This window comes from Bos indicus x Bos taurus, chromosome 10 (assembly GCF_003369695.1).
Source record: "Bos indicus x Bos taurus breed Angus x Brahman F1 hybrid chromosome 10, Bos_hybrid_MaternalHap_v2.0, whole genome shotgun sequence".
Taxonomy (NCBI): Eukaryota; Metazoa; Chordata; class Mammalia; order Artiodactyla; family Bovidae; genus Bos; species Bos indicus x Bos taurus.
Window position 1 is genome coordinate 36,988,877 of NC_040085.1, and position 16,090 is coordinate 37,004,966.

At 37.3% G+C, this 16,090-nt stretch overlaps 1 protein-coding gene and 1 non-coding gene across 2 annotated transcripts in view; both read right to left on the minus strand.

The window, feature by feature from the left end:
- Positions 1 to 16,090, minus strand: part of SOS2 (SOS Ras/Rho guanine nucleotide exchange factor 2) — a 105,077-nt gene that overhangs the window by 79,004 nt on the left and 9,983 nt on the right. The window contains exon 2 of the mRNA XM_027553698.1: positions 1,062 to 1,187. Within this exon, the coding sequence (XP_027409499.1) occupies positions 1,062 to 1,187 (126 nt within the window). The remainder of the gene's footprint in view (positions 1 to 1,061; positions 1,188 to 16,090) is intronic.
- LOC113900574 lies at positions 15,646 to 15,752 on the minus strand. The gene has a single exon (XR_003513204.1). It is a non-coding gene; the product is annotated as a U6 spliceosomal RNA (small nuclear RNA).

A 16,090-nucleotide genomic window follows, 5' to 3' on the forward strand; every position in this document is an offset into this window, starting at 1 on the left:
ATTATAGCTATGTTATTGCATATATCAATAGTTTATTCCTTCATTTTACTACTAAGTAGCATTCTATTTTATGAATCTATCACAATTTGTTTTCCCATTTTCCTATAGATGGAAATTTTAGCTGTTTTCAATTTTTGCTTGTTATGAATAAAACTGCTTATACATTCTTATATAAGTCTCTTTGTGAAGGTATATTTTCATTTCTTTAGGATTAAATACCCAGCAATAAAACTTCAAGGTCATAGGTTAGGTATATAGTTAACTATAAGAAACTGTAAAACAATTTTCCAAAGTAGTTATGCCATTTTATACTCCTACTAGCAGTGTTTAAGAGTTCCAGTTGCTCTACATCCCATTAGTATTCCATGTTATCAGTCTTCAACTTTATCCCTCTTAGTGGGTGTGAAATAACTCCTTGTACTTTAAATTTCTATTTCCCTGATGAATTATGAGTTTGAATACTTTTCATATGCTCTTTTATGAACTGTCTATTCAAGACTTTTGTTCATCTGGGTGAGCAAAGAATCTTTTTATTTTGGATTTGTAATTGTTTTTCTTTTTTAACATATTCTGGATACAAGCCCTTTGTAAGGAATACATATTGAAAGCATTTTCACCTAGTCTGTGACTTGTATCGTTTTCACCTTCACATCAATTTTATTATTTTGCTATTTATGGTATTTTGAGTCCTCTGTAAAAAAAAAAAAAAATTGTTTAACATCATCTTATAAAGATATTCTGCTGCATTTTCTTCTAGAAACTTCATAGTTCCAGCTATTATTTTTAAGATTATGATGTATCTTAAATTTCTGAGATGGTTTCAAGGGTTTTTTCCCACCAAAAATTTATCCAGTTGTTTTAACACTTATTTTGGCTGAATAACTTTACTTTCCTCATTGAATTGCCTTGACATCTCTGACAAAAATGAATTGATCATACATCCCCCATATGATTTCAATGGCTTTAGTTTCCATGATAATTTTAAATGATATAGATGTAGATATAAAAGTTAATTTATACAGTGGTTCAATGACTTTTTGAAATAATAGAATCATTTTTACCTCCACATCTTGAACAGTCCTTGGTTGGGCCATGCATAATTTATTAAGCAGCTGAAAAATCAGCTCTTCAATGTAATAGAGAGACTCTTCATTAGCTGAGAGATTGGGATGTACTTGCTCCTGAACCTTAAAAAAAAAAGTTCTCAATTTAAGTATAAGCAAAATGATACTTATTAAACAAAAGTCTGAGAATCTTACATATAATTAATAGTACTTTATCAGAATGGTTATTCAAATACAGACATAAAACACAAAAAAATGGGGGGAAAAAGTTGGTTTCTGTAAACTTTTCTTAACTCATAGAAGTCGTTCTTAATCTTTCTTAGACTATGGGGTTGGAGACTGAACAGCAAGCAGATCAAACCAGTCAATCCTAAAGGAAATCAGTCCTGAATATTCATCGGAAGGACTAATGCCAAAGCTGAAACTCCAACACTTTGGCCACCTGATACAAACAACCGACTCATTAGAGAAGACCCAGATACTGGGAAAGACTGAAGACAAGGAGGTGGCAGAGGATGAGAGAGAGGATAGATAGCATCACCAACTTAATGCACATGAATCTGTACAAACTCTGGAAGGCAGTGGAAGACAGAGGAACCTGGCATGCTGCAGTCCATGGGGTTACAGAGAGTTGGACACGCCTTAGCAACTAAACAACAATAATACTCTATGAAAATCAACTGAAAGCCACTGGTCTCTCTTCTCCTTACCACCAAAAAACCATATACACATAAAATATTCTATACAACTTCAGAGGAAGCATGGATACCCTGAAGTTAATTAATAAACCTACTGTGTACAAGGATCCTATTAGGGACGATATCAGTCACTCTCACAAAAGTCCTGAGGCTGTAAATTTCTGTGACAAGAGGAGAGGCAGCCATCTATCTGTGTACAGAAACACGTACATAACTTTGTACATGGTTTGGGTTTTGCCCTTCCTTTGACAATTATAATCCTAATATCTTTTCTTTCCCCTTTGAGTAGAGCTATTAGCAGAGACATTACTTTGCCAACAAAGGTTCGTCTAGTCAAGGCTATGGTTTTTCCTGTGGTCATGTATGGATGTGAGAGTTGGACTGTGAAAAAGGCTGAGCGCCGAAGAATTGATGCTTTTGAACTGTGGTGTTGGAGAAGACTCTTGAGAGCCCCTTGGACTGCAAGGAGATCCAACCAGTCCATTCTGAAGGAGATCAGCCCTGGGATTTCTTTGGAAGGAGTGATGCTAAAGCTGAAACTCCAGTACTTTGGCCACCTCATGTGAAGAGTTGACTCATTGGAAAAGACTGTGATGCTGGGAGGGATTGAGGGCAGGAGGAGAAGGGGACGACAGAGGATGAGATGGATGGATGGCATCATTGACTCGATGGACGTGAGTCTCAGTGAACTCCGGGAGTTGGTGATGGACAGGGAGGCCTGGCGTGTTGCGATTCATGGGGTCGCAAAGAGTCGGACACGACTGAGCAACTGATCTGATCTGATCTGATTGCAGTGCCTCAGAGGTTTGTCTATATGCTTTGGTGGATTGCATGTGAGTGTAAAGCCCAGTTGTTGGGGGTGGGGGTGGGGGAGGAGGAAGCTTGGCTAAATGTAGGCCAATGGTGGAGCTGAAGCACTATCAGCCCCACAGAGGTGGGTCAGAGGTGTTCTGCTCCGAGCTGCATTTCCCCTTACCCAGAAACACCACCATTCTTGCTCCTATTCCTACACATCCCCCTCTGCCTCAGATGAAAGCCACACCATTCTGTTTACAGATAAGTTCAGGTGCTTTGGGTCACTGGTCTTGAATCTACCCTGTTTTTTTAGAGTTACGATCCAACTCCAGAGGCATTTTCTGAGAAAAGTGGTTGAGGCCTGCGGTCATGACAGAAAAGTGATACCAATACTGTACCACGTGAGTCAGATGCTGCTCTTCAGTTTCAACCTGATTACTACCAACCCTCACTCTCCCAGGGAGACAAGGAGCAGGGCCCTTTTCACTTAGGCTGCTGACTTTATTACAAAACTATTTCCTACAGTTCAAAAGAAAGAGAACATTTTTGCATTAGACCTGGGCTATATGCAGATCAGAACTGGCTGTGAGTTAGAAGAGGCACCATTAAATTTGAGGCCCAGAACACGCTGGGAGATAGGTCTGTATAGTGTGTCATACAGGTCTTTGGGGTATTTGGGCCCACCTCACAACTTCTGGACCACCTTGACTGCTGATGTCCACATTAGCACATACTTGAACTTCTCTGAACTAATGTAGTTCAGATGTTTGACCCCTGAGTTTGAGAAGAGAAAACTGGGTAGCCCAGCTACCAAGACAGACCAGATGTCCCTCAAAAAAGCATGGGTTCCTGGCTACAGACCCTAGGAAGGTGAATCAAACCTTTTTCCTTTGGCTTTTCTTTCCAAATTTATTTGCTTTTAAGAACTATAAACTCTGGCTACTGTTTCCTATGTCCTCAGGGCCCCCTGGGTATACCTATAAAGCTTGATGATTCAGAGCAGATGTAAGCCAAGAAATCATGGCACTGAATGTGCTGAGTTCAGACAAATGATATTTATATACACATTCAAATTTGAAGATAATGTGTAATTCTTTAGGTTTCAAACACTGTAATTAGACATAAAGCAAAAATTAAAACATGTTGCAAAGTTAAATAAAACAAACCTACTAGAAGTCTATGAACACTAGGTCATAAACCCAGCAACAGAGGTATCTCTGAATGACCATACGATTTTATAAATTATAGAGGTGCACTATGAAGTGCACCCTACTTCATAGGGCACCTCTATACCATCCCCAAGAAAAAGAAATGCAGAGAGGCAAAACGGTTGTATAAGGAGGCCTCTCAAATACGTGAGAAAAGAAGAGGTGAAAGCCAAAGGAGAAAGGATATACCCATCTGAATGCAGAGTTCCAAAGAACAGCAAGGAGAGATAAGAAATGCAAAGATCAATGCAAAGAAACAGAGGAAAACAACAGAATGGGAAAGACTAGAGATCTCTTCAAGAAAATTAGAGATACCAAGGAAATTTTTCAGGCAAAGATGGGCACAATAAAGGACAGAAATGGTACGGACCTAACAGAAGCAGAAGATATTAAGAAGAGGTGGCAAGAATACACAGAAGAACTGTACAAAAAAGATCTTAAAGACCTGATAACCAAGATGGTGTGATCACTCACCTAGAGCCAGACATGCTGCAGTGTTAAGTCAAATGGACCTTAGGAAGCATCATTATGAACAAAGTTAGTGGAGATGACAGAATTCCAGCTGAGCTATTTCAAATCTTAAAAGATGATGCTGTGAAAGAGCTGCACTCAATATGCCAGCAGATTTGGAAAACTCAGTAGTGGCCACAGGACTGGAAAAGGTCAGTTTTCATTCTAGTACCAGAGAGGGGCAATGCCAAAGAATGTTCAAATTTCACACAATTACACTCCTTTCATATGCTAGCAAGGTAATGCTTAAAACCCTTCAAGCTAGGCTTTAACAGTACATGAACTGAGAACATGATGTACAAGCTGGATTTAGAAAAGGCAGAGGAACCAAAGACCAAATTGCCAACATCCGTTAGATCACAGAGAAAGCAAGAGAATTCCAGAAAAATATCTACTTCTGCTTCACTGACTAGGTTAAAGTCTTTGACTGTGTGGATCACAACAAACTGAAAAAATCTTAAGGAAATGGGAATACCAGACCACCTTTCCTGTCTCCTGAGAAACCTGTATGCAGGTCAAGAAGCAACAGTTAGGATCAGACATGGAACAACGAACTGGTTCAAAATTGGGAAAGGAATCCACCAAGGCTGTATATTGTCACCTTGCATATTTCCATTGTTTCCCCATCTATTTGCCTTGAAGTGATGGGACCAGATGCCATGATCTTAATTTTTTGAATGTTGAGTTTTAAGCCTGCTTTTACATTCTTCTCTTTCAATAGATGGGGTAAAAATATAAACAGTGACAGACTTTATTTTTGTGGGCTCCAAAATCACTGCAGACGGTGACTGGAGCCATGAAATTAAAAGACATTTGCTCCTTGGAAGAAAAGCTATGACCAACCTAGATGGCGTATTTAAAAGCAGAGACATTACTTTGCTGACAAAGGTCCATATAGTCAAAGCTTTGGTTTTTCCAGTAGTCATGTACGGATGTGAGAGTTGGAAAATAAAAAAGGTTGAGCATCAAAGAACTGATGACTTTGAACTGTGGTGTTGGAGAAGACTCTTGAGAGTCCTTTGGACTGCAAGAAGATCAAACCAGTCCATCCTAAAGGAAATCAACCCTGAATACTCATTGGAAGAACTGACACTGAAGCTGAAGCTCCAATTCTCTGGCCACCTGATGCGAAGAGCTGACTTACTGGAAAAGACCCTGATGGTGGGAAAGATTGAGGGCAGGAGGAGAAGGTGGTGACAGGGTGAGATGGTTGGATGGCATCACTGACTCAAAGGACATGAGTTTGAACAAACTCTGGGAAACAGGTAAAGGATAGGGAAGCTTGGCGTGCTGCAGTCCATGGTCACAAGAGTGAGACACAACTGAGCGACTGAACAACAACAACAAGTAGGATTTAAGAATGTTGATATAATGATAGAGAAACAGATGACTGGAACAGAACAGACAGTACAGAAACAAGTCTACAGATATATAGACCCTTGATGTACAACAAAGGTGGCACAATGGGTAGGGGGAGAATTGCTGAGGAAAGGTGGGGCAAGTGGATGAACAGTGAACAACTGGACACTCATACAGAAAAGAATGAAATCAACTCCTATTCATACTTGATACAAAAATCAGTCTTAGTTGGATTTTAGATCTATTAAATAAAAAGACCTAATAAAGTTCTGATAATATAAAATAAGATAATAGATAACAATCTCATGATCTCAGGACAGAAAAGGAGTTACTAAAAAGGACACAAAAATTACTATCCATAAAGTAAAGGATTTACAAACTTATCAACATTAAAATTTAAAACAAGTTCAGCAAAAGACATCTTTAGGAAAATGAAAAGGCAAGTTACAGAGTTGAAGATCTATGTTAACACATAATACAAAAGGGCTCACATCCAGAATATATTATAAAGAACTTCTAAAAATTCAACAAGGAAAAAATGATGAAAATCCTAATAGAAAAAAAATGGCAAAAAAATTTTAAACCAGCACTTCACAGAAGAAGAAATTCAAATGGTCAATTAATATGAAAATGTGCTCCAGCTCTTTAGCCATCAGGGAAGTGCAAATTAAACCACAGTGAAATCTATCACCCACTTAACAGACAAGAAAACGAAAAAGTATAATACTAAGTGTTGGTAATTATGTGGAAAAATGGGAACCCACGCACACTGGCACTGGGGTGCAAAATGGCTCTATCACTTCGGAAACCTTTGCTGTCATCTACTACAGTTCAAGATATGATACCCCTATAATCCGGCAATTCTACTGTTCAGTATATTCACATCTTTTAGAGCTCTGTTGTCCAATACAGGAGACACTAGCCTCATGTGCCTAGTGTGAGCACCTGAAATGTAGCTCGACCAAACTGAGATGGGCTATAGAATACATACCAGATGTCAAAGATCTAGAATACAAAAAGAATGTCAAATACCTCAATAATTTTTTTGTTGGCTAAATGCTGAAATGACTACATTCATTGGGTTAAATATGTTATTTAGATAAACTTGATCTGTGCCTTCTTATATTTTTAATGTGGCTACGGACGGATGTACATGTGTGCTCAGTTGCTAAGTCAAGTCCGACTCTTTGTGACCCCATGGAATGCAGGTTACCAGGCTCCTCTATTAATGGGATTTACCAGGCAAGAATACTGGAGTGGATTGCTATTTTCTTCTCCAGGGGATCTTCCCCATCCAAGGACTGAACCCGCATCTCCTGCACTGGCAGGCAGATTCTTCACCACTGTACCACCTGAGAAGCCCTAACATAACTATGAGAAAACTTTAAATTACACATGTGGCTAATATTATATTTCATCTGGACAGCACTGTTCTAAAGAAATAAGCACAAACATTTACAGAATACATGAACAAAAAGGTTCAGAAAAAAACATTATTGGTATACCTTTAAATTAGAAAGGCAAATTCAAATACCTATCTAGAGTACGATAGATAAATTGTGGCATATTCATACAATGGAATGTATATACAGCAAAAAATAAAACATGAGTAAAGATAGCTCCACAAAATGTGGATATATCTTTAAAATAATGTTGGCAGAAAGAAGACAGATAAAAAGAACAGATACAAATTTCACTCACAAAGTTCAAAATCAGATAAAATTAAGCTGCGGTGTTTAAGAACACATGCTTAGATGATGAAACTATAAAGGAAAGTAGTGATGACTACTGGTTACCTTCTGGAGAGTTCTCTTGAGAAAAATGTTAAAAATGTGCTATTTTCTCACCTGGGTGATGGTTAAGTAAGAGTTCCTTAAATTGTATATTTATGTTTTATGCATTTTCTAGCTGTATGTTACATTTCACCATAGATAAAGTTTTAAAAAGAAAATCACCAACAAGCAAACAGAAAATTAAGGGGCGAAATTATCAATATATTAAATCATTAAGGGCCCTCCTAGTTCCCATCTCAATGAAAGAAATGAAAATGTCAGGATGCCTGGAGATATAGAGAATATCTTACAAGTTCAGAGTAGAGGGAGAAAACAGGTCATGCACAAAGTAGACAACATTAAATCAGCTCCAGATTTCAACAATAATACTAGAAGTTGGAAGGCAATAATTTCCAACCTTTAATAAGATCTTAACAAATTATCAATCAAATGTTAAGGTATAATGAAGACATGCTTGGATCTAACATGGCCAAAAGTTTTACTCTCACATACTCTTTTTCATTAAACTTTATAGTTTGTACCACAATAAAACAAGCATACAAATCAAGATAGAGAAAAATATGGGATATAAGAAACAAAGGAACCGATGCAAGAGAAAAGCCAAAGGAATGCCTAGGATGACGTGAAGAAAACTTATGAGATCTGTAAAACAAGCATAAAGGTTGCCAGTCCAATCAGAGCAGATCAGAAGGCTCTGAAAGAAACTATCTCAAGAAGATGAAATTAACAGAGTATCTGATAGATCTAAAACTCTTGAGAGGATATTTAGACAACTGGTAGGCAGTTTGAGCTTAAACTGATAAGTACATAGAAAATACACAAACAAGAACACAAGATAATTATTAACTTCAGTAAAACATTAAGTAGGAAAGAAAAAGGGGTTTAACTATAAATAACATATAGTATATGGTCATTATGTACAGTAATAATACTATAAACTCTGAATATTGATCCAACCAACATTAAGATAGACGCATGGAGTGGGAGGGGAGACAGGAAGTATGTACATGTGGTAAATCTATGTGTTGTTGGAGGGGAGAATATATATATGTGTGTGTGTGTGTGTGTGTGTACAAAAGATAGTAAAACCTTACCTTCCATAGTAGGAAGCCAAAAGATACTGCCCAAAGCAGAAAGGTCAATAGAGCAGAAGCACTTTTTTTTTCTTAGAGATACAGAATACTGAAATAAATCACTTTGAAAAATTAAAGGGACTGCATCCAGGAAGCAAAAATTGTTGCGAATAGTGAGGAGACACTGCTATTTTTCCTAACAGCCTTACAGAGCTAGTTATCTTTTCATTTCCATGAATAATTTTGATAAAAACAAACTTACAAAGAAACATAATTTGAAGTGGGGAAGTGAGAGAGAGAAAGGACACAAGAAACTGGAACAATAACCAGTTAACGAAGTCTGGATGAGAAGCGCTTAACTAAGGCAGCTGGAAATCCATACAGGACTAATATCCAAAAAACCTGGCTTTACATTTTTTTTGGAAATGCAAAATAGATTTGGGAGAAATAAATATTTCCTGTTACATGTCAAGACGAAACTTAATTACACTCTACCATATATTTCTATTATATCAACAGAACAGACATTTAAATACATGTATAAACATGTATAAATATATGTATAAAATAAACACTTATATTGGAAGTTTAGCTTAAAAAAGTCCATAAGACTGTTTGTTATAACATTCTTCCACAAAAGCCAACAGCCCCATTCAGTACAAATGACTATGCGTGAGAATTAAGATAATGTCTAACTGGGATACAAATTTTTCCCATGATTGTGATTTCAGTAAGTAACCTGAAAAGCAACCTTAACACTGAGCATCTGAGTTTCTTATGCTAAACTCACTAAATTGCAAAGATGAAAAGTCATAAAAACAAATATAAAATCTTAAAATCCTAGCTATAAATACTAAAAAGGATATCAAATGACAACAAAAGATAACCGTACCCTGCAATACCACATTTACTATCTCAGCACCCTAAGAGACAGTAAGTATAAAATAATTACATCAGAACAAACTCACTCAAACTCACTTTTCATATTTTTCTGAAAGACTAGGCAGAAAAAAGAGCAATTAAAATAATTTTCAGTCTTTAACAGTAGATTAACATATCAGACCTGTATTCCCATTATACAGTATTTTCAAATTGCCAGAAGGTATTTCCTTACACATACACTGTAAACAGAAAAATCATACTGCTACAGATTTGTGCGTAGACACATATAAAAGCATTAAACTTATTTTTTTCAATTGATAAACACTAGATCTGACAAATTTCAGAAATGCTATTTCCTAATACATACATATTTTCAGTTTCCCATACTCAGAATCAAATAAGAAAATCTTGCTAGTGCAAATTGTTCAATCAACTAACATTTGCGTTTAGGGTATGGAAGAAAGTGAAGAGGAACTAAAAAGCCTCTTGATGAAAGTGAAAGAGGAGAGTGAAAAAGTTGGCTTAAAGCTCAACATTCAGAAAACCAAGATCATGCCATCTGGTCCCATCACTTCATGAGAAACAGATGCGGAAACAGTGGAAACAGTGTCAGACTTTATTATTTGGGGATCCAAAATCACTGCAGATGGTGATTGCAGCCATGAAATTGAGATGTTTACTCCTTGGAAGGAAAGTTATGACCAACCTAGATAGCATATTCAAAAGCAGAGACATTACTTTGCCAACAAAGGTCCGTCTAGTCAAGGCTATGGTTTTTCCAGTGGTCATGTATGGATGTGAGAGCTGGACTGTGAAGAAAGCTGAGCGCCAAAGAATTGATGCTTTTGAACTGTGGTATTGGAGTAGACTCTTGAGAGTCCCTTAGACTGCAAGGAGATCCAACCAGTCCATCCTAAAGGAGATCAGTCCTGGGTGTTCACTGGAAGGACTGATGCTAAAGCTGAAACTCCAGTACTTTGGCCACCTCATAAGAAGAGTTGACTCACTGGAAAAGACCCTGATGCTGGGAGGGATTGGGGGCAGGAGGAAAAGGGGACGACAGAGGATGAGATGGCTGGATGGCATCACCAACTTGATGGACATGGCTTTGAGTGAACTCCAGGAGTTGGTGATGGACAGGGAGGCCTGGCATGCTGTAATTCATGGGGTTGCAAAGAGTCGGACACGACTGAGCGACTGAACTGAACAATATAGAAATAAATCCCTTGGATACACAGTCTGTGTATTTATTCATGCCAAATTCTTTATTTCATTGCCAAAGTTTCTGCAAAGATACAGTGGCTCAAACATCAATTAAAAATACTGAAAGCTTTAAAAGTTAAAATTCAATTTAAAAAGAAAAAGCAGAAGATTTCACCCTAAAGATATACATTAACAACTACAAAATATTGGGGATAGAAATGTTTAAAAATCTAAACAAATGAAAATACAAACTTTGTGGGTTCAAAGACTCAATACTGTTAAGATTTCAATTTTCCTCAAATAATCTATAAATTCAACATAATCCCAATCAAAATTCCAGCAGGGTTTTTTTTTGGGGGGGGGCGTAGAAATTGACAGGCTAATTTTAAAATTTCTATGGAAATGCAAAGGTCCTAGAATAACCAAAACAACTGCGGGAAAAAAAAAGTTGGAAGGCTAAACCTACCTGATTCCAAAAATTTTTTATAAAGGTGTAATAAAATAGTGTGGTAGACTGGTGTAAAGATAGGAAAAAAGGGATTTCCCTGGAGGTCAAGTGGTTAGGGCTCTGTGTTTCCATTACAGAGGACACTGGTTCAATCCCTGGTTGGGGAACTAAGATCCCACACGCTGATGGCCAAATAAATAAATAAACAGAATTTTTTAAAAATAAGAAAACAGATCAAAAAACCTCCCTGTAAAACCTCTGTGTCTCTTGTTCATTTATTTTACAAACTTGCACTATTCGTTAGCAAATAAACTGCAGCAGGTACCACAGAATTAAGAAAAACTTAGAAAAAAAATTAAAAAAAATAAAATTTTTTTTTTATTATTATTATTTTTTACTTGACAATATTGTATTGGTTTTGCCATACATCAACATGCATCCACCACGGGTGTACACGTGTTCCCCATCCTGAACCCCCCTCCCACCTCCCTCCCCATACCATCCCTCTGGGTCATCCCAGTGCACCAGCCCCAAGCTTCCTGTATCCTGCATCGAACCTGGACTGGCGATTCGTTTCTTATATGATATTATACACGTTTTAATGCCATTCTCCCACATCATCCCCCCCCTCCCTCTCCCACAGAGTCCAAAAGACTATTCTATACATCTGTGTCTCTTTTGCTGTCTTGCATACAAGGTTGTCGTTACCATCTTTCTAAATTCCATATATATGTGTTAGTACATTGTATTGCTGTTTTTCTTTCTGGCTTACTTCACTCTGTATAATAGGCTCCAGTTTCATCCACCTCATTAGAACTGATTCAAATGTATTCTTTTTAATGGCTGAATAATACTCCATTGTGTATATGTACCACTGCTTTCTTTTCCATTCATCTGCTGATGGACATCTAGGTTGCTTCCATGTCCTGGCTATTATAAACAGTGCTGCGATGAACATTGGGGTACATGTGTCTCTTTCAATTCTGGTTTCTTAGTGTGTATGCCCAGCAGTGGGATTGCTGGGTCATATGGCAGTTCTATTTCCAGTTTTTTAAGGAATCTCCACACTGTTCTCCATAGTGGCTGTACTAGTTTCCATTCCCACCAACAGTGTAAGAGGGTTCCCTTTTCTCCACATCCTCTCCAGCATTTATTGCTTTTAGACTTTTGGATCACAGCCATTCTGACTGGTATGAAATGATACCTCATTGTGGTTTTGATTTGCATTTCTCTGATTAATGAGTGATGTTGAGCATCTTTTCATGTGTTTCTTAGCCATCTGTATGTCTTCTTTGGAGAAATGTCTGTTTAGTTCTTTGGCCCATTTTTTGATTGGCTCGTTTATTTTTCTGGGATTGAGCTGCAGGAGTTGCTTGTATATTTTTGAGATTAGTTGTTTGTCAGTTGCTTCATTTGCTATTATTTTCTCCCATTCTGAAGGCTGTCTTTTCACCTTGCTTATAGTTACTTTTATTGTGCAGAAGCTTTTAATTTTAACTAGATCCCATTTATTTTTGCTTTTATTTCCAATATTCTGGGAGGTGGGTCAGAGGCTCCTGCTGTGATTTATGTCGGAGAGTGTTTTGCCTATGTTCTCCTCTAAGAGTTTTATAGTTTCTGGTCTTATGTTTAGATCTTTAATCCATTTTGAGTTTATTTTTGTGTATGGTGTTAGAAAGTGTTCCAGTTTCATTCTTTTACAAGTGGTTGACCAGTTTTCCCAGCACCACTTGTTAAAGAGATTGTCTTTTCTCCATTGTATATTCTTGCCTCCTTTGTCAAAGACAGGGTGTCCATAGATGCGTGGGTTTATCTCTGGGCTTTATATTTTGTTCCATTGATCTATATTTCTGCCTTTGTGCCAGTACCATACTGTCTTGATGACTGTGGCTTTGTAGTAGAGCCTAAAGTCAGGCAGGTTGATTCCTCCAGTTCCATTCTTCTTTCTCAAGATTGCTTTGGCTATTCGAGATTTTTTGTATTTCCATACAAATTGTGAAATTATTTGTTCTAGCTCTGTGCAGGGACGGGGGAGCCTGATGGGCTGCCATCTATGGGGTCGCACAGAGTCGGACATGACTGAAGCGACTTAGCAGCAGCAGCAGCAGCTCTGTGAAAAACACCGTTGGTAGCTTGATAGGGATTGCATTGAATCTATAGATTGTTTTGGGTAGTATACTCATTTTCACTATATTGATTCTTCCAATCCATGAACATGGTATATTTCTCTATTAGTGTCCTCTTTGATTTCTTTCATCAGTGTTTTATAGTTTTCTATATATAGATCTTTAGTTTCTTTAGGTAGATATATTCCTACGTATTTTATTCTTTTCGTTGCAATGGTGAATGGAATTGTTTTCTTAATTTCTCTATTTTCTCATTATTAGTGTATAGGAATGCAAGGGATTTCTGTGTGTTGATTTTATATCCTGGAACTTTACTATATTCATTGATTAGCTCTAGTAATTTTCTGGTGGTGTCTTTAGGGTTTTCTATGTAGAGGATCATGTCATCTGCAAACAGTGAGAGTTTTACTTCTTTTCTGATTTGGATTCCTTTTATTTCTTTTTCTGCTCTGATTGCTGTGGCCAAAACTTCCAAAACTATGTTAAATAGTAGTGGTGAGAGTGGGCACCCTTGTCTTGTTCCTGACTTTAGGGGAAATGCTTTCAATTTTTCACCACTGAGGATAATGTTCGCTGTAGGTTTGTCATATATAGCTTTTATTATATTGAGGTATGTTCCTTCTATTCCTGCTTTCTGGAGAGTTTTTATCATAAATGGATGTTGAATTTTATCAAAGGCTTTCTCTGCATCTCTTGAGATAATCATATGGCTTTTATTTTTCAATTTGTTAATGTGGTGTATTACATTGATTGATTTGCGGATATTGAAGAATCCTTGCATCCCTGGGATAAAGCCCACTTGGTCATGATGTATGATCTTTTTAATGTGTTGTTGGATTCTGATTGCTAGAATTTTATTAAGGATTTTTGCATCTATATTCATCAGTGATATTGGCCTGTAGTTTTCTTTTTTTGTGGCATCTTTGTCAGGTTTTGGTATTGGGGTGATGGTGGCCTCATAGAATGAGTTTGGAAGTTTACCTTCCTCTGCAATTTTCTGGAAGAGTTTGAGTAGGATAGGCGTCAGCTCTTGTCTAAATTTTTGGTAGAATTCAGCTGTGAAGCCATCTGGGCTTTTATTTGCTGGAAGATTTCTGATTACAGTTTCAATTTTCGTGCTTGTAATGGGTCTGTTAAGATTTTCTATTTCTTCCTGGTTCAGTTTTGGAAAGTTGTACCTTTCTAAGAATTTGTCCATTTCTTCCACATTGTCCATTTTATTGGCATATAATTGCTGATAGTAGTCTCTTATGATCCTTTGTATTTGTGTTGTCTGTTGTGATCTCTCCATTTTCATTTCTAATTTTATTGATTTGATTTTTCTCCCTTTGTTTCTTGATGAGTCTGGCTAATGGTTTGTCAATTGTATTTATTCTTTCAAAGAACCAGCTTTTGGCTTTGTTGATTTTTGCTATGGTCTCCTTTGTTTCTTTTGTATTTATTTCTGCCCTGATTTTTAAGAGTTCTTTCCTTCTACTAACTCTGGGGTTCTTCATTTCTTTCTTTTCTAGTTCCTTTAGGTGTAGAGTTAGGTTATTTATTTGACTTTTTTCTTGTTTCCTGAGGTATGCCTGTATTGCTATGAACTTTCCCCTTAGCACTGCTTTTACAGTGTCCCATAGGTTTTGGGTTGTTTTCATTTTCATTCGTTTCTATGCAAATTTTGATTTCTTTTTTTATTTCTTCTGTGATTTGTTGGTTATTCAGCAGCGTGTTGTTCAGCCTCCATATGTTGGAATTTTTAATATTTTTTCTCCTGTAATTGAGATCTAATCTTACTGCATTGTGGTCAGAAAAGATGCTTGGAATGATTTCAATTTTTTTGAATTTACCAAGGCTAGATTTATGGCCCAGGATGTGATCTATCCTGGAGAAGGTTCCATGTGCGCTTGAGAAAAAGGTGAAATTCATTGTTTTGGGGTGAAATGTCCTATAGATATCAATTAGGTCTAACTGGTCTATTGTATCATTTAAAGTTTGTGTTTCTTTGTTAATTTTCTGTTTAGTTGATCTGTCCATAGGTGTGAGTGGGGTATTAAAGTCTCCCACTATTATTGTGTTATTGTTAATTTCCCCTTTCATACTTGTTAGCAATGGCAACCCACTCCAGTACTCTTGCCTGGAAAATCCCATGGATGGAGAAGCCTGGTAAGCTGCAGTCCATGGGGTTGCTAAGGGTCGGACATGACTGAGCAACTTCACTTTCACTTTCCACTTTCATGCATTGGAGAAGGAAATGGCAACCCAGTCCAGTGTTCTTGCCTGGAGAATCCCAGGGACGGGGGAGCCTGGTGGGCTGCCGTCTATGGGGTCGCACAGAGTCGGACATGACTGAAGTGACTTAGCAGCAGCAGCAGCATTTGTCTTACATATTGCGGTGCTCCTATGTTGGGTGCATATATATTTATAATTGTTATATCTTCTTCTTAGATTGACCCTTTGATCATTATGTAGTGTCCTTCTTTGTCTCTTTTTACAGCCTTTGTAAAAATATGGAACGCTTCACGAATTTGCATGTCATCCTTGCGCAGGGGCCATGCTAATCTTCTCTGTATCGTTCCAATTTTAGTATATGTACTGCCAAAGCGAGCATGAAAAAAATAAAATTAATTAAAATTAATACTGGCTTTTTCTTGTGGCCTGGGGAAAAGGTCACTAAGTATATTTTATTCAGTCAAACTTTAATACTCCCTGGGTCAAATACTCATATCCTTCAGCATCCTACCAAAACTACCATATGCACTCTTTCTTAAAGATCTGCCTGCAAGGTGCCTGCACTCAAGGAGTAAATAATGCATTCTCCTTTCCCATCTCTCCACAACTGCCTTCCTCCCACTTAACAGAAGAAAGGCAGATCTCTTATCTTGAATGTTGTTATGGGGCATTGCTCTGCAGAGCAATAAATAATAAATTCTATGACACAAAACAAAG